General features: G+C 34.3%; 3 protein-coding genes across 6 annotated transcripts; all 3 read right to left on the bottom strand.

Moving 5' to 3' along the window:
* LOC109333784 lies at nucleotides 220-1,286 on the bottom strand. The gene is made up of 3 exons (XM_019569355.1): nucleotides 1,079-1,286; nucleotides 416-909; nucleotides 220-277 (listed from the first exon to the last, which is right to left on the bottom strand). Exons 1-2 carry the CDS (start codon nucleotides 1,163-1,165, stop codon nucleotides 454-456), a joined length of 543 nt encoding a protein of 180 aa, XP_019424900.1. The 5' UTR covers nucleotides 1,166-1,286; the 3' UTR covers nucleotides 220-277; nucleotides 416-453.
* On the bottom strand, nucleotides 2,365-7,851 carry LOC109334905 (condensin-2 complex subunit H2-like). Of its 2 annotated transcripts, XM_019570905.1 has the most exons (12): nucleotides 7,390-7,851; nucleotides 7,205-7,304; nucleotides 6,279-6,385; nucleotides 5,758-5,900; nucleotides 5,265-5,679; nucleotides 4,996-5,171; nucleotides 4,760-4,915; nucleotides 4,588-4,680; nucleotides 3,489-3,590; nucleotides 3,255-3,413; nucleotides 2,595-2,934; nucleotides 2,385-2,447 (listed from the first exon to the last, which is right to left on the bottom strand). In XM_019570905.1, exons 1-12 carry the CDS (start codon nucleotides 7,583-7,585, stop codon nucleotides 2,437-2,439), a joined length of 1,998 nt encoding a protein of 665 aa, XP_019426450.1. In that variant the 5' UTR covers nucleotides 7,586-7,851; the 3' UTR covers nucleotides 2,385-2,436. The 2 variants fall into 2 exon arrangements, with proteins under 2 accessions (XP_019426449.1, XP_019426450.1); XM_019570904.1 differs by having other exon boundaries at nucleotides 2,365-2,934.
* LOC109333747 (pectinesterase/pectinesterase inhibitor-like) lies at nucleotides 9,938-13,047 on the bottom strand. Of its 3 annotated transcripts, none has more exons than XM_019569313.1 (3): nucleotides 12,116-13,047; nucleotides 11,725-12,082; nucleotides 9,938-11,086 (listed from the first exon to the last, which is right to left on the bottom strand). In XM_019569313.1, exons 1-3 carry the CDS (start codon nucleotides 12,815-12,817, stop codon nucleotides 10,356-10,358), a joined length of 1,791 nt encoding a protein of 596 aa, XP_019424858.1. In that variant the 5' UTR covers nucleotides 12,818-13,047; the 3' UTR covers nucleotides 9,938-10,355. The 3 variants fall into 3 exon arrangements, with proteins under 3 accessions (XP_019424858.1, XP_019424859.1, XP_019424856.1); XM_019569314.1 differs by having other exon boundaries at nucleotides 11,725-12,078; nucleotides 12,118-13,047; XM_019569311.1 differs by having other exon boundaries at nucleotides 11,725-12,880; nucleotides 12,915-13,047.

Below are 17,904 nucleotides of genomic sequence, written 5' to 3'. Positions count from 1 at the left end.
TAAAAAAATGAGAAATAATTTATATAATTTAACTAATTTAGAAGATATTATTATAATTTACTCTATTTTCTAATCCAAAGATTACTTTAACGTCAAAGCAATAAAGTAAGACTTTGGTCAAACGCACGAGAACTAAGCTCGGTTTGCATAAATTCTTTATCATTATTTATAAAAGTAAGCGACAAACATCAAAAGGAGGATCCATTCTTTCCTCCAATGGATCAAATCAAACAAAACAAACAGAACCAAACCAGATACTACAACTGAATTACATCATCTTAATTTATACCATTCCATATGCGTGCAGTGTGATTGATCAAAAAATACTTAATAATTAAATTTTTAAATTAAATATATTTTTTCAAACAACCATAACACAAACACAAGATGTATGATAAATTATAACATTAACAACCATTTGAGTTGAACATGCAGATGTTTTTGTTAAACTATTCAAGTTACTAAGTAAATAGGCATAGCTGAAGTAGACATCCTTTGTTGTTGTTGTTCTATAGTAAGCTCTCTAAGACTCAAATAAGGAATGTCAACCTCACCCTTAGAAAGAGGGGTAAGTGACCCTAATAGAGGACCAGAAGAAGGGCGGTTAGTAGTTCTATAAGGAGTAGTGGACCCACTTCTACTCTCAGTTAAGTACACAGGTCCTGAAATGGAGGACCTGAATGCACGAGCTCTGGCTTGATGAACGTCGTCGTTATGATGGGTCTTTCTCCATTTGAAGAAGAAGAGTGCGCTTTTCCACCACCGTTTTTTCTTCTTGGACTTGTTTTGAACTTTTGTTCTTGAATCATTGTTGGTGTCCTTGGAAATGGGCTTTTGAAGCTTGAAGTGTATGGAGTCTATGGATCTTGTTGATGTTTCATGTTTGTGCTTCATGGCTTCTTCTAAAACCTGTTTATGATGAGAGTGAAATAATAATGAATCAGATTCCTCTCCGAAAGAAATATCATAAAAAAAACATGAACTTATATTTATATCATTTTATTTATAATGATTAGTTTTACTTTTCTACAAAAATGTAACATTTTTATAGGAATTTGAGGAAGAGAGAGAAAGAGACCTGAAAGTAGTTGAATTGAGGGTCAAAGCCATAGTCACTGAAATGTTGGTGGTCTGGGATGGGAAAAAATGGGGAGTTATTGGACATTTTGTTATGATGAATGATAGGTTTGTTGTGGAAGTTGGTGGTTTTAAGAGGTGAAAGATGATTTGAGGAGAAAAATGGAGAGAGGAAAATAGGGTGGGGAGAAGAAAGAGAGGGGAATGGGTTATTTGGTTATTTTATTTATATTTATATTTATATTTATGAGTTGAAGATGGTGGGAGAGGGTGAGAGTTGGTGAATATTAGTAAATGCACTTCACATTTCCTGTGACCCTCACATTTAGCATATGAACCATTAAATGTTAAGGATATTGGATTGTCAAACCATGTGGGTGTCTAGATGGAGATCTAACCCTGTTCTCAAACACTATAATGTTATTCTTTAACACTAGACTGTGCCTGCTTATACCGCTACTTCTTGCTTGATTTCAAGATGTAAAAGGATGAAATTACTTTTGGAGTATATATTTTAGCCAAAATAAATAGGCAGAGCAACTTATTCTATTTAAAAATATGAAATATTCTATATATATTATTATACTAGTATCATTACCTGCGCTGCACGAGAGTAATATGATGAAAAGATATTTATATCTTGCATAATGATATTGGTACTATACTTAAAGTAATACAATGACCATTTATTTATAGGAACCTATCCTTAGATTTGATTTAATCATTTTTAAATTTCATCTTATTTTAAAAACTAAACTCAATTTAATTATACTGGCATCTTCCAAGAGGAGGTGAATATAACTTTCTTAAGCAAGAGAAATCATAAAAGTAATTTAGACAAACCTCAAGAAACATCAACCTAATTACCCCTTTATTTATCATGTCAAAAATAAAATTTAAATATTTAACCATATCAATATAATAATATGTATTTTCAAATTGTAAACTTATACCCATGTAACCAAAACTAAATTGTATTGGTCAATTCAACCAGAAATGGTCACAAGTGACCCCATAAGATTTGATACATGACCATTTGAGCTACAGACTATACTCTGTCCCTTTTCATTTATTTTAATCAAGTCTTCCAACTAAAACATAACATTTGTCCTAAACTTATGTGTGGCATCCATTGATTGTAACAATCAATGTAATTCATACACTGAATTACGTCCTAAGCACAAAATAGCTTCCAATCACATGATTTTAGCTTCAGCATGAAGATGGGTGTGAAACTGTGTATTAACTATCAAAGGAGGAATCTTAAGTAACATCAAGATATTTTGTATGAACAAGTTACTACATTAATAAGGAATAATAAGAATACACTGACTGATACAAAGTGGGATATTTTTACATCTATATATTCATGTCAGCAACAATATACACTTGGAAGTTCATGGATATTAGTATTTCAGAAACCTGCATAACTTCCTATCCTATGTCCCAGATATGAAGCAAATGTTCTACATTAAATCATTAAGCAGCTAATAATCACTGTCACCCTGCTGAATGCAAGGATCTATGCTTCCTCTTAGCCTCGGGAGATAACTTTATGGCACTTGCCTTTCCAAGCTTGATGGGAAACTTGCAATTTGATGGAGGGGACAACCCTGTTGGTCCATATTCCCTAGAAGTTGAATTGAGAGATTTCTCCCTTCCAGTTCTGTTCTTGTCACCTTTTGTAGGTGGCTTTTTTGTTGGAGACTTTGCTCTCTTTTTTGACAAACGAGATTGCACATCGTTCGGTTTCTTATTGTGTTTAAGGAGCTTAACACGGAAAGGATTCACATCAGTGTAGCAGACAGATTCCCCATCAACTCCATTTCTTTCTAGATTTACTTCTCCATTGTTCACCTATAAATTTTTAGAAGCCACTTGACAGATCAGTAAAACAATTTGGAGATCATGCAATTAATAGGACTACGCAAGGGTAGCGTTTGGTAAACAAGACAGAAAAGAACATATGGGTTTTGTTTTATATTTGGCATATTCTATGAACAGAACAAGATAAAAAAACTAACTAAAAATTAGAACATTTTGGTTCAACTAAAAAGGGTGAAATCAAAGAAAACAGAACATGTTCAATCCCTACACCAAATAGCACCTGCTACATCCAACATCATAACAAGTATAAGTTCAAAAAGTGCATCAAACATTGTTAGTAAGGGAATTACCAGTTGAAGAAGAGAAGAAAAACTCCGGGCAACGTCATATTTTTCCTGTCCACTGACTAGATAAGAGAAAGGTAGGACAGGGCTATTGCTTTCTTCAAGAGATAGTTTGTCTAGAATTCTCTCACCATAGTCACGGATATCAAATGGTGGGTGTGATTCCTATCATGCACAAATAGTCCATTAATTTAAAGCACTAAAGAATACAGACGAAGTACATCCAAAAGATGAATTCACCTGCTTTTCCAGATGGTGCTCAATTCTCTGTTTCCATGTTGAAACCCTAGCAGCCATTTCAGTTTGTTTCTCAGATTCAGCTATACTAGCTAGGAGAGCATTCTAGATAAAGAACAATGATTACTGACCATGCAAATGTAAGGAGTCTTTTACTGGAATATATACTTGTGTGAGGAAAACAGACAATGCAGAATTGACTATACAAGGCTACAAATAGTTATGTGAACATGTCAAATGAAACTGAGTACTAGAAACCTAGACCCAGGTTGTGAAAAAAATAGACTATTCAATCTTGGCTCATTTATTTAAACAAGTCAAATTTAAGACAAATTTGAGATCGCCCTGTGTAACTCATTTATGACATTATTAATTTTTTTTATGAATTTAGTAATCAGTAGTAACATCTTTGTAATAGAAGATAAAGTAAAAATAGAAAAGAACAAATTATTTATAATATATTGCATAAAGTTCATAACTTCAACACTAAAAAAGAAATCCCCATAAAAAAAGAAGAGAGAAATCAACTTCTTACAATGACTATAGAATTGATAAAAACTACCAAAATCATCATTCAACGTTTTGCTAGACTGATTCCCTTTAAAATACTGTCTACCTTTTTACACAAAGAGTAGCACAGAAAATATTGTTGGCTATTTTTGAGTTTTTAACATCACTCAAGCCTAAAACTTAAGTTTGGTAAGTTCATTCATAAAATCGAGCCCAAATACAACCATGGGCTTGTTCGGTTAGTTAAAGACACAAAATTAAACATTTAACGAGTTGAGCTCAGATAAGTTTATGAAGAGATCCCGCTATTTACATCCCCAGCTAAAACTCACTAGGTTCTTTCATACTCTGTTGGAATAAAGAGCTGAACAGATATAAAGTTTGCAGTTCCTAAAGCGAATTAACATGTCTTTCTTCAATTACGAGCATGCTTTACAGGACTTAGATTGCTTAGTGAGTTTAGGGGATTTGGTGAAACAAAATATGAACACAGGAAGGGGGGTCAAAAGCTTCTGCAAAAGAGTTCTACAAGAAAGAAAGCAACTGAATAAATAACCAAATCTGAACCCAATATTCAAATTGGCACTCATACCAGGTGAGAGCGACAGAGATCTTCTAAGCTTTCCTGAGAATTTGGATGTTCAGGATAATCACTATCCTTGTCATGAGCATCATCAACTTCATGCTGTTAACTCAAGTAGGTAAGCATATTTCCAAGAAATCATTTAGAAATATAATAATTAAAATAGGTCTCCTCTCCTAACCTCTTTACTGCAAGGAGAAAGATCTTCATCCATGTAGGCATTCCATGGCATATCAAAATCAGGATTTCCAATATCATCTTCGTTGTCATCATTATCAGCTTCAGAGTTTAATGTTCTACCAGTTTCAGGCACCTCAGTAGTGAGAGTTTGCCTCAGCTGCAATTTGCACATCAGATCACATATTATATACAACCAAATGCTATAAATAGGTATATAGACCACCCCTGAGAAATTACCTTCTCATATAATAGAGCAGATTGAGAATCCTTTTGTCGTTCATGGTCATGACGTCGCATCTCCCACATTTCTATGAGCTCTGGACTGATAGGACCATGCAATTTTGCAACTGGAAACAACATGCTCATGGAAACTCGACGTGTCACATTGATGCTATTCTTTTTTAAAGTTTTGACTGCATGTGCAACATAAAGAAGATAGCAGATTGGCATGTTATACCATTAAGGTAAGGCAAGTTGATGGAGTGAAAAGTAGGGAGAGGGTGAACCTTTTCTAAAGGGCTTCACCCTCAAGTTGCCTGGTTCATGAGGATTTAATGGTTTCCATGGATCATCAGAATCTGAATTGTCTGAATCCCTAGATGGATCAAATCCATCATCCATATTAAATCCAAAGTTGCAGTCATCAAGACCACCAGCAGACATAGGAGAACTGGGCCGCAGATTATTGTCATTGTAACTGCAATTAAGTTTGGGGGAGCAGTTGGGGTTAGCCTGCTGACTCTTTGCAGCTGATGATTTATGAGCACTTCCACCCGAACGTCCTGTGGGAGAAACAAAGTTTTTATGTGCTGAGGTTGCTTTATCAGCACCATTTTTGCTTCCCTTCACAAACTCGTCAACTGCAACAGCATCAGATGTGTCCAATAAAATAAAATCCTGGTACAAGTCTATGGTGGACAGCTGCGCCAATTCAGCAATGTTGTTAGTGAATAAAACAAGACAAATATCATAATGCAAATAACTGGAAAACTACAATACCAAATAAGACTCCAGTTCCCCACCGCCACCGGTAGAATCCAAGCAGTCACCTTCAAGAACAACTAAATTTGCAGGGGGTTTTATAAAATGATCCAAATTCACTTCTTTGCCCGTTGTAACATCCAAGAAATTCTTTTCGTCAACTGCAATATAACAGAATTAAGCAATGATACAAATTTGCATCTATTTACCTCCCAAAGCAACAGTTATATACAAGACAACAGTTTTCATACACTTGCCGAGAAAAGGGCCTACGCAAACAGAATTTTATTTCAGCAAATCCATGACAAACCAAATTTAATTGAAATAGTTCTAATCATAAACCAATTAGGCCCCACACAACTTTACCAATTAAAGAATATATGTAAATAAAATGCCCTAGTGGCTAGTATGGAATTTAACCTATAGTAGCAAGCAAAAGTTTCAAAATAAAATAAATCATATTTCATGATCATTAAAACTCCCCTTATGTGGTGATTCTTTTTTTATCATTTTGCCATATTCTGCATTAAATAGGCTACCTGGGATGTTATCTAAGCCCCAGAATTGATCATTTTCTTCATCAGTAACAGCACATGGATCATTTCCTTCAGGTTGGACTGAAGCCCCATCTATATAATCTTGCTGTCTGCCCAAAAATGTGTCATATCAAACAGTGCTACACAATTTGCATAAACTGAATTAAATAATAGTCAGTCAAAACTTAAAACAGATTATCATTATTTATCTTGTGACCCACAAAATCTGTTGCTGGTTGTCAATATTCAAGAACCAACTCTCTCAAAAGCTCAAAATGTTAGGCAAAGGCCCGAGATCGATTTTCTATGTCTAACAGATTCAATCAAAGAAACATTCTTTAGAATCACTTTACTTCCAAAATTATTGAACGAAACCAGTTAAAATGCTATAATTCTATCAAAAGCTATAAAGCTAGATAACAAGCCTGGAACATGCGCCTAGAAACATTGGTGGTATGATTTACTATTATAAGGAGTGCAAGATTCTGATATAATACAAAACTAGTGTTTTCAAGTGTGGCCCGTGATACATGATGGACAGCAACATTTGGGTTTCGGCAATCACCACAATTGCAACATGAAGTGACTAAGGGCCACATTTAAAGAATCAGGCCCAACACATCCGTGACTGCACCCATAGTTTAAAATTGTGAGGCAAAACTGCAAGCTTATAGAAAAGGAAAGGTGGAATATACTTTTTATAGAGGCACTCAACTAATACCATAAAATTCTAAATCTGAATTGGGTAATTCTACTATTTTTCTAAACTGGAATATACTTTTTACAGAGACACTTAATTTAATGAAACAAAAGCCCGGGTGGGCTTCAGACCCTTTACTCAACCGCGAAAAATAACAGACACACAAGGAGAAATGCAAATTAAATAAGAAAATTCAAATAAATGGAAAAACTTTAACTAAGAACCAAACCTTTTCTGTGAAAGGAACTCTAAAGCACACAATACCAAGGTGTAGAGATACTCCACCTTCCTACTATACACTTGTATCGATCCCTGAAGCAGAAGAGCAGCTACAATTACCCAGAAACAGTTAATTCAGTTTAACACCGATAAAAAATGTAGCTTTACATATACAATAAGAGAAATGGGTTAAACCTTCGGCAAAATTTAGAGTGATATTGTTTTCTTCATCGCCGGTGATTTGACCGGAGCTAATTTTCAACAGATACTCCTCAAGTTTCTTAGCTAGGTCAACTTCCCAATTGGATTCTAGGTCACGCTCCGCGTGAACCGCGTGGAAGCCACCACCGCCACTGATACTAGGTTCCGTGGTGACTTTAGTCATCGTCATTTGACAAAATCTCTATGAAATGATAGTAATCTCATGAAATTTGGAAGCATGGAAGAAAACCCTAGGGTTTAAGTTTTCCGGCGAGGAAATGGAGAAGTGTGAAAATAAATTTAGGGTTTTGAAATTCACGGGGAATTGGAAAATGGGGTGTTGAAAAGTTGGAAGGTTTTGAATTCCAATATGTTGTGGAGAGAAGAAGAAGGAGCTACGGGAAGTTGGTAACTAACGAAAATGCTTTGGAATTTTGAATATGCTCTTCATTCACATTCAATTCACAAATTTTAAGGGGAAAGTGGTGGACTTGGGCCATTAGTTAGGGTTCGGTTGAGACTTAATTGATTTTTGTATTTTCATATTAATTTGTTTTTACTTTAATTGCATCCGCTCACCAAGTAACTAATATTTTGTTGATTATTTTCTCATTGGATTAAGATTTGAAAGGAATATATTTTTTTTGTACTACTAAATATATTCTCTCACTTTTTTAGCTAAGAAATTAGTCTTTTTCCGGGTTCGTGACTAACTCTCACAACAAGTGTCACAATTAAATTTTGGTCATTCTAAGGATCTAACCATACCTTATTTGACCAATACCTTCTTTGTAAAAGAAGAGATTAATACCTTTTTTTTTTTTGTAAAAGAATAGATTTAAGTTTGGTAATGTATTTTTAATAGAGAAAAGGACTAAATTATCATTAAAAAAACTCGTTTTATATTTCCTCCCTTGTAGGGTTCATTTTTTCTTTCTTTCTTCTCCCAGCTTCTCATATTCCTCAATCAAATCAATTTTCAATATATCAACTACTCACTTCAATTTTTTAGCATTCATTTTTATAACTTCATAATCTCTCATTCCCCATTTGTAATCCCTCTTTTTTCATTTATGACTCATAATCCCTCAGTCACATATTTTGTTGTAACCGTGTTTCGGTTTTGTATGTAGGTGATACAATATGTATGTTTTCTCAACAACAAAAACAAATACGTTGAAGAGAATTGATTAGGAAAAAAATACACTTATGCCTAGACTGCTCTTGATACCAAGAAGAAAATTGATTTTTTCATATCATTCAAGTTGTGTACAATATGTATATATAGAGATCCTTAATAATGATTGAAACAATCAGATTTCTATAAAGTAGGAATGTTGAGATTTCCCTATAAATTAAGAATCATGAGTGCTAGAATTACTCATATGCTTTAACTAAGTAACTGATTCCTTATGTCAAGGGATTTGATTTGGTTGGAGAGTGATTCACTTCATTATAAGTAACCTTAAGGTTTGGGAAAAAATAAGGTCGACCTAAGTATGTTTTGTTCAAAATAAAAATATTGCATGTGGCGATAAGGTCAAGTTCAATAGGATGACCAACAAAATAGAAGAACCAAATACATTCCATGCTACACCAATAATACGTTATCAAGGTCATGTGCAAGACAAAATTAACATTCTTAATGATGGTTTTTATGTAGTGTGATTTATTATTAGGTTTGAGGTTTTAGTAGTAGGAAGAATCATGAAGTGGGGTGTTGGGAGATGATTTCTGAAGAAGATAAAGCGTGTGATGATGAATAATAGAGATGAAGGTGTCAAATAGAGAACAATATATTTTTCATATTTTTTGAAAAATAGTGTGTTATGAAATCATAAAAACTAGAAATGTTTTAGTCTAAAGAATATTGTGGATTTGAAACAACAATGTAGGAATGTCATCACTTTTAAGACTTTTTTAAAAGATTGTTATAATCAGAATTCTAAAATTTGGATTTTAAAGGATTGATATCAAGACTTTTTTTAAGACTATAAAATTTGAGTATAACATTTCAATGAAACTTATAGAATTTGAAAGAAAATATGATTTTTTTTTATCCAAAAAAATAGAGTTATTTCAATAAAGAATAAATAGAGAACTTAACACATATTTCTTCCTAGCAGTCATCTTTCCCATCTTTCCATTTTCTTCTCTCTATCCAAACAAAACAATAGTTTTCTGTGTTTTTTCTTTGCTTTTATTTTACCAAACTTGCTTCATTCATTGTTTGTGATATCTTTGCACCCGAAGATAACATAAATGTTTTGGAAGTTAGATAAATTCATAGTGCCATCATTAGGCTTTGAGTTAATTATATTTTTTGTTCCATCTTTTTATATTTTCTGGATTAACTTTGATTGAAGTAGTAGAACCAATTATAATTTTCACCAATTTAATTTTTGGTTCGATTAATAAAACATTTATTAGCATTTACCATGGAATATAGGCTAGTCATTGATGATAAGATTTACCAGAAAAGAAAAGTTTAATCATCATAAAATAATTAGCAAACAAAGAAAATAAAATGATAAAACAAACATTATGCAATAACAATTATTTATTAAACAATTCACCCACTTACAAGTTTAAAACAAAGGGGATATGTATATGGTTTTCAACCTAAAACCTTCTAGCTATATATACAGCTATGCAGTATATATACTAATGATAAATTTTCAACCTCAAATTGGTCATAAAATGCACAATCTGCACATACTGAGACCAAGCTAATTATTGTACCTGGTCTACATATATAATATAGTAGCATGCACTTGTTGATTTCTGCATGCACAAAATGGCTACATAGATATATCTATCTATTGAATTGGATTCCTATCTGGTAGTGAACTCTTCAGTACCGGAAATGTGAGGGGTAAATATATTTTCGTAATCTTTTAAATTATTTAATTAAAGAATAAATTAAAATCTGGATCCTTAAGTTTTGTTTTTGCCACTTGTCATATCGGCTTTACCCCTCCACTTGGAATAGGGCCTAGTGAATATGGCACACCAGAGCTAACAATCCAAGAATCACGTTGAGTTGAGTTAGCAATCTCAAAGAATTTCCCTGGATAGAAAACAGCAGCTTCAGCAGATGTTATGGTCTTAACACCAGGCCATTTCACTCTTGATGCAGTGTTACCACCACCACCTTTGTTATTGTACTCATAATAGGTACATGTATCAGTAAATGCACTTCCCATCCATGGCATATACCCTTGTGGAACAAAAATGTCATCAATTGTAGAATCCATGATTACTACCCTAGAGTAAATTCTCCATGGCCTTCCCAAGTATGATATCTTTGGGTTCAAGGTAGCTACTTCTGGCTCACTTGTGAAGTGACAGTTTTGGAATATTAGGCCACTTGGGCTTTCAAGTTTGGACCTTCCCCCTGCTGTAACCATACATTGTTGGTTGTCTAAGGGCTTTCTTACCACTAGTTTGCAGTTCTGGAACACTGCGACCGCGTCGCCGAATATGAAGTCAATTGTGCCTGAGATGGTGCAGTCACGGTAGAATTGGCGCTTCGATTGCACGTAGAGAGTGTCTTGGAACCCGTCCATTTTGCAGTTGTGGAACACTGCTTGGTCTGCTGTTACCCTGAGTGCCACAGCTTGGTGCCTCTCTGATCCTGCTGTGTTCTCAAACCCGATATCCTTGGCAGTGAACATAGCAGCATTAACACCTGCATGAAAATCATAGTAACTCATCAAGGTTAAATGCTAATCATTAAGCTAGGTATAGTTATTCGAACAACTTGACCTAATGATAATAATATAATAGTAACCAGTGTTTTAAAATGTGGATCACATCACATAATATGGCTGCAACATATTGGTTGCGACAATCACTGCAACCAGTACGAGCCATGATTGTGGATTACAATGGTTTCAATTAGCCGCAACCATAATTTCAAATCCTAGCACTCACTTGTATAATGCAACTTGTTGAGGGTTATATCAAAGGATAGATACAATTATTTTCATATTCAATTCAGCAATTAGATACCTTTTTAATTAAGAGGGTTTTTTAGGAAACTTCAATAATAAGTCATGCTTGATGTTCTAATTACAGTTTTAGAGCATTGATACACAGTCAGAATTTACCTAGATATGATTAGTAAAGACTATTCATTTATCCAAAGATTAAAATTAACATCTTACCATTCTGAGAGGAAAAAATTCTGCATGACTAATGTTTTCCATCTAATTAATGGTATCTCTATCTAGTAGTGTTATTGATATGCAATTTTCATTAATAACTGCACCTCTTGAGAGCATAGAATACAATAATAAGTACCCAAAAAAGTTATATGGTACTTACCAAATGTTGCAGTCTTGTAAGTTTGGACACCATCCTTGTAATTTTTGCCGCCAGAGAATATGGTCTTTGTAGGACCATCTCCAATGATTGTGACATTGGTCATATGCTTGAGCACAGAAACATACTCCTTGTACACACCCTCCTTCACATGAATCACAAAAGGCAAAGCATTCTTCTTAGGAACAGTGTTGAGAGCATCAGTGAGGGTTTTGAACTGTCCACTCCCATCTTGAGCCACGACCGCGTTAGCCTTAATTCCGCCTCCACCACCAGGTGCAGCCTGAAGAAGACTCCTTTGTCCTTCACTCGCCCATGAAGGAAAACCATCAACAAGTGGTTCTTGTTGTTGTTGTTGTTGCTGTTGTTGTTTTTGTTGTTGTTGCTGTTGTTCTTCTTCATCGGAGAGAAGCCTCCTGCTAGCAATTGTGCTAAGCTCAGAGGAGTTCAAGTTGAAATCCTTGAGGAGTTCAGATGCAGCATTGATGAGATCAACAGCATTGCTACTCATCTCAATTGATGTGTTTAAGGCCTTTTTCATTGTCTCGGCACCTTTTGTTTTCGAGTTCTCGAATCCATCCAAACATGTTTGTTGGTGTGAGAGTGTACCTGCAAGCCAAACCTTAAGTTCATAGGCATATTGGCTTAGCTTGCTGACTTCAAAATTGTCCAATGAGTTAATTGATTTCTGAATGTCATCAATTGCGTAATCAAACACTTCCTTGCATATATCCAAAGCCTGTTTGGTCATGTTATCCTTAGCCAACTCTTTCAAAAGTGTGGAGTTGTTAATTTTGCTTAACAACTCCTCAGCTGTGGAATTGAAGGCCATTTTCACAAGCTCTTTGACATCGGTAGTATTCGACGCCTTATCCAGGCTTTTGATGCAAGTATCTTTGTATTGTGTTGATTGGCAGAGCACCTCTGCATTCTTCTGAGAGCTCGAGATCTCGGTATCACCATGTTCTGGACTTCCACTTCGGGTTAAACCAATGGCCACCGCACCAACCATAGCAACAAGAAGGATCGAAGAGACGCCGAGAAGGGCAAATCTCTTCTTCTTATCCTGGCCACTTTCTGCTACAGAACCAGCCATCCCTATATATATTATAACTCACTTTATTTATCTTTTCTTCTGTTTTATTTTCTAAACAGAAATGCAAAAGTGACAGAAAATGAAAACTATCAGAAATTTAATGTTGTTGTTGACCCTTTAGGCAGTGTTTCTCAAAAGCCTCAGGGCACTAGCTATAACTTGTGGCCATATATGATTCTATTTATACACACAAACAGTTATCAAAACGGAAGGTATAAATCCTTTAAGAAAACATAGCATAGCTAGTTTCATGTAACATAATGTTGAGGATATCTGCTAATTATTAATACTAAACTTAGGAAACAATATCAACCGATCAAAGTATAGTCATTCACTAAATTTTGCACATTTTAGTTTGAGTTATAAAGGGTATAGTTAAAAGGATAGGTGATCCTTGAATTGTGGAATTCTTTAAGTAAGATTGATGCATGTAGAGAGAAGAGCAATTCTTGGATGTGCAGTTTGATTTTCTGGTGCATATGAAATTAGTAATGGGAAATTATTGATGTACCATATTCTTTACAACACCTTATTTAGAAAAACAATTATAGAGGTGAATTGTATTGGAATAGTAAGAAGTGATACCATTGGTAACTTGTCAATTTTTGATGACTTCCTTAATTCATTGTTAAAATAATGGAATGGTATAACTACTCATTGGACAGAAATTAAACGCTCATATATTAATTTTTATGGTGAAAACTGAACATATACATTTTCCTCTCTTAATTTTTTTTTTGCTTATGAAAAATTACAAAAATCAACATTTGTACCAAATTAGTTCATTATCACATTTTTATGACTAATTTTTGAAACATTTTAGTCCATTATCAATGATTATTTTAACTAATATTTGCGATCTTTAAAGATTATTTTAAATTTTTAGTTTTTAGGAACTAAATTGATACACCCGAAATTTTTAATAATTAAAATGAATATTCACTCACACCCCATTTGGTTTGGAATGAAAAAAATGAGTGGAAAGAAAAGTTAAAGTAAAGTAATAAAATATGGAGTGATTATTTTATTGTTTAATATGGAAGAAAAAAGAAAATGATAACAATAATCAAACTTTTATCCCATTAGGTGAGGTTGGTTACGTGAGTCGAATGACGTCATCATTTTCATTGACAAAACATTGAGCTCTAAGTTTTTCTTTATTATTTTCCTATGATTTTTCTAGGAATTGGGCTACCTTCCGTTTGATATATTCTCCTTACAAGGTTTCTATTGGTCTTCTGGTCTCCTCCACACATATCCAAAACACGTAAGGCGTGAACTTGTCATTCTTTTTACAATAGGAGCTACTCCAACTTTTTCTCTCTTATGCATTCATTTCTAAACTTATCTTGTCGTTTAGTGTGTCTACTCATTCAAAATAATATTTTCTTGTATCACCATCTTGAATAATGCAAACTATCATTCATGAAGTAGATCCATGAAAAGAGTATTGTTATCCAAAAAGAAAAACAAATTTGTGGATGGATCCATTCCAATGTCTAGTATCACTGATTCTAGCTATGATGTGTGAGAAAGATGTAACACAATGTCAGTTTCTTGGATCACAATGTTATTTTCTTAACAAATTGCACAAAACACTATTTACATAGACAAAACACAAGAATTGTGGCAAGACTTGAAAAGATCAGTTTTTAAAAGGGGATTGCGTTAAGATTTCTGATTTATTGCAAAAATTTCATTCAATCAAACAACAGAGACATCTCAAACTACTTCACCATACTAAAGATCATATGGAAAGAATTGGAATCTTTAAGACCAACTCATTCTCGCACTTGTGAGGTTCAATGTACGTGTGATTTGGTCAAGAGTATGAAGAATTATGAGGATTTAGAATATGTAATTTTCTTTGTGAAGGAATTAAATAATCAATTCCAAACCACTAAATCACAAATTCTTTTAATAGAACCATTGCATTCTATAAACGAGATATTTTTTCTTGATGTCCAAGCTGAAACACAATTGATTAGGTTAAATATTGTTAACTCAAAAGCATTATTTAATGCTTATGAACAAGAGCAAGCCTGGAAATCTGCAACAAGTAGGGGTAACTTATCATATGTTAGAGGCACAGACAAATCCAGTGGAAGAGGATATGGAAGTTCAAGAAGTAATTTAGTCAAAGTTTGCACTTATTATGGTAGAAAAGGACACATCATAGAGACATGTTATTTTAAGCATGGTTTTCTAACAAATTACAACAAAATTATAAGCCTTCACTACACTAAACTAAGCCTATTATTGAATATACATACACACAAGTAGCAGCCTAGTAAAACAGGTTCCTTTTCTCATTCTAGGCAACACAATAACAAGGCCAAGGCCAAGACTAAAAATAAGTCACTTGATCAAGAGACCAAGAACAAGCCCTATGCACAAGACATCACAGAGGCTAATCAAGCTAATAACACAAGCATATGTACATGATTATAAGCCAAATCCAATGCATTCACTTTGTTACTTAGTTCTCAAGTTAACTTCCTTTTAGTTTGTTATTTAGTTTTTAACCATGTGCATTTGTATTCATTGGCTACTCTTAATAGGTTGTTAGGATTAGTTATTAGTTAAGCCATCTTGAGTCTGTATATAAGAAGTCTCCATACCTTTCTTGAGATTTAAGAAAAGAATACAACACATTGTAACTAAATGTCATTGATGAATGAAGAAGAAAGTATGAGGTATTTTTTTCCATAAAGCAATATGGTATCAGAGCCTTTTGTTTGAAGGTTCTGGTTTACCTTTTGCTGCACATTATTCCTCCACTCGTTCCTAATTCAAGACAACTTTCTCTTTTATTCAAGCATCCAACAAAATGACAGAAAGTGTTGAGCATAAAAGAGATCTGCATAATGCTTTGAACAACAGCTATGACATACAAAGCCCCTATTATTTACACCCTAGTGAGAATCCAGGGGCAATCCTAGTTTCTCCCCCATTAGATGGCAAAAATTATCAGTCTTGGAGTAAAAAAATGAGGAGAGCATTACTCTCAAAGAACAAGTTCAAGTTCCTAGATGGATCCATACTAGCACCACACAAAACATATCCTGACTTTGATATATGGGAGCGTTGCAACACAATGATAATCTCTTGGATCACAAGGAGTCTAACGCCTCAAATATCCCAAAACAGTGTGTACATTGATATTGCAAGAGAACTATGGCAAGACTTGAGAGAAAGATTCTCAAAGGGTGACTATTTCAGGTTCTCAAACCTGGTCCAAGAACTCCACTCAATCAAGCCAGGTGATAGAAGTATTTCCAACTACGACACTGACCTAAAAATTCTATGGGATGAACTTGAGTTCATCAGGCCACTACCCATATGTGTGTGTGAGGTTAGGTGCAGATGTAAATTCGCCAGTAAAACCAGAGAATATCGTGACACATAAGTTGTTGTATGCTTCCTCATTGGTGTAAATGAAGAATTCAGGGCTACAAGATCCCAAATCCTCATGATGGAGCCATTTCCCAGCATGAACAAAGCTTTCTCACTACTTGTTCAGCAAGAAGGACAACTAGCTGAAGAAAATCCACAAAACTTCAAGATCTTCTTCAACTCAGCAAGCAACAAACAACAAACCAATCAATATGATCAAAGGCAGAATTGGAAACCAAGAATCAACAACTGAAGAAAATCCACAAAACTTCAAGATCTTTTTCAACTCAGCAAGCAACAAACAACAAACCAATCAAGATGATCAAAGGCAGAATTGGAAACCAAGAATCAACAATATGAGGGGAGGTACTTCACAAAGAAGAATCAGAGGCAATTCAAGAAACTTTAATGCATGCATGACTAATGCAATTAAGATCTGCACATTCTGTGGGAAAGAAAGGCATACAATTGAAACATGTTATTTTAAGCATATTTTCCCTCCTAATTACCAGCAAGATAACCAAAGATAGGCTAATACAGCTATTAACAACACTGCTATAGTTGATCACAAAGAACCTGAGTCCCAAGCAACAGAAGGTAGTGTTTCAGGATTCAAATTTGGCCCAAGGGAGTGTGCACATCTTTCATCACTTCTGAAAACTATTGGGCCTGCCAAAGACAATCATAACTTCAATCAACTAAGCATGCACCCTGCACTAGTAGTTGAATCTCAAAACATTGCCAACAATAAGGACATAACAGGTAACACATATTTATGGATACTAGACACAGGGGCCATAGACTATGCACTTTCTACACCATTAAACCTATCACTATAAACATGCCAAATGGCTCAACAACCTTGGCAAATTTTTGCGGATATGTTAGCCTATTTGATTCCTTGATATTGCATAATGTGTTGTACATCCTCGATTTTAAATTCAATTTGATTTCCATCCATAAACTGACTAATTCTATGCATTGTGCCCTAACCTTTAATGGCTTGAAATGTTCAATCCAGAATATGACTACTTGGAAGATGATTGGACATGCTGAAGTTAGAAATGGCTTGTATGCTGATGAGTGTGAAATTATGCTACATTTGTATTGCATTTAACTTGCATTTTAGGACATAATTAGAATTTTATGATTGTTTTTAGCTTTTATTTCTCTTTGTTCGGGTTGAGCAGATCTTTTTGGCTATGTTGTGCATTTTGGATGGATTAAAGCCAAAAAGAGTAGAGATTGGGTGCAAGAAGATGAAATTTAATGTTGAGGCTACGCAAAGACCAATTAAAGGGCCAAAAGAAGTCATAGATATTATATTATATTCCATTTTTTTTGATTTGTTTTGTTGGGCTTAGCCCAATATTTTGTAATTAGGATAAATGGGGGTTCTCTCTCAAGGATAAAAACACTTTACACTTTACATTACAATTCTCTAATTTAAAATTTGGTATTCTCTTCTCCATCATGAGTGAGTAATTCCCTTTGTTGCTAGGATTGAGGCTATGTCATTTTACATTCAATAAACACATATTTTTACTTCTATTTCATTGAGTGTTATGATTTGAATCATTAAACTCATTTTTATTCGTGTGAGATGTGTGGCTAACAAATTACACCCCTTAGATACATTAGGGAAGGACCGAGAGGTGAACTCAACTATCTAAACATTCACTTATTCAAAC

The sequence above is a fragment of the Lupinus angustifolius genome, chromosome LG19 (genome assembly GCF_001865875.1).
Source record: "Lupinus angustifolius cultivar Tanjil chromosome LG19, LupAngTanjil_v1.0, whole genome shotgun sequence".
Classification (NCBI taxonomy): Eukaryota; Viridiplantae; Streptophyta; class Magnoliopsida; order Fabales; family Fabaceae; genus Lupinus; species Lupinus angustifolius.
This window is presented reverse-complemented; position numbering and strand designations above follow the sequence as displayed.

Excerpts from the sequence above, each read along its gene's own strand:
- LOC109334905 (XM_019570904.1), bottom strand. The coding sequence starts at position 7,585 with ATGACGATGACTAAAGTCACCACGGAACCTAGTATCAGTGGCGGTGGT. Across the intron at positions 3,414-3,488 it reads AGCACCATCTGGAAAAGCAG|GAATCACACCCACCATTTGA; the intron begins GTGAATTCATCT and ends TGTGCATGATAG. Across the intron at positions 2,935-3,254 it reads TTTCTTCTCTTCTTCAACTG|GTGAACAATGGAGAAGTAAA; the intron begins GTAATTCCCTTA and ends AAAAATTTATAG.
- LOC109333784 (XM_019569355.1), bottom strand. The coding sequence starts at position 1,165 with ATGTCCAATAACTCCCCATTTTTTCCCATCCCAGACCACCAACATTTC. Across the intron at positions 910-1,078 it reads CTCAATTCAACTACTTTCAG|GTTTTAGAAGAAGCCATGAA; the intron begins GTCTCTTTCTCT and ends CATCATAAACAG.
- LOC109333747 (XM_019569311.1), bottom strand. The coding sequence starts at position 12,817 with ATGGCTGGTTCTGTAGCAGAAAGTGGCCAGGATAAGAAGAAGAGATTT. Across the intron at positions 11,087-11,724 it reads TTACAAGACTGCAACATTTG|GTGTTAATGCTGCTATGTTC; the intron begins GTAAGTACCATA and ends ATTTTCATGCAG.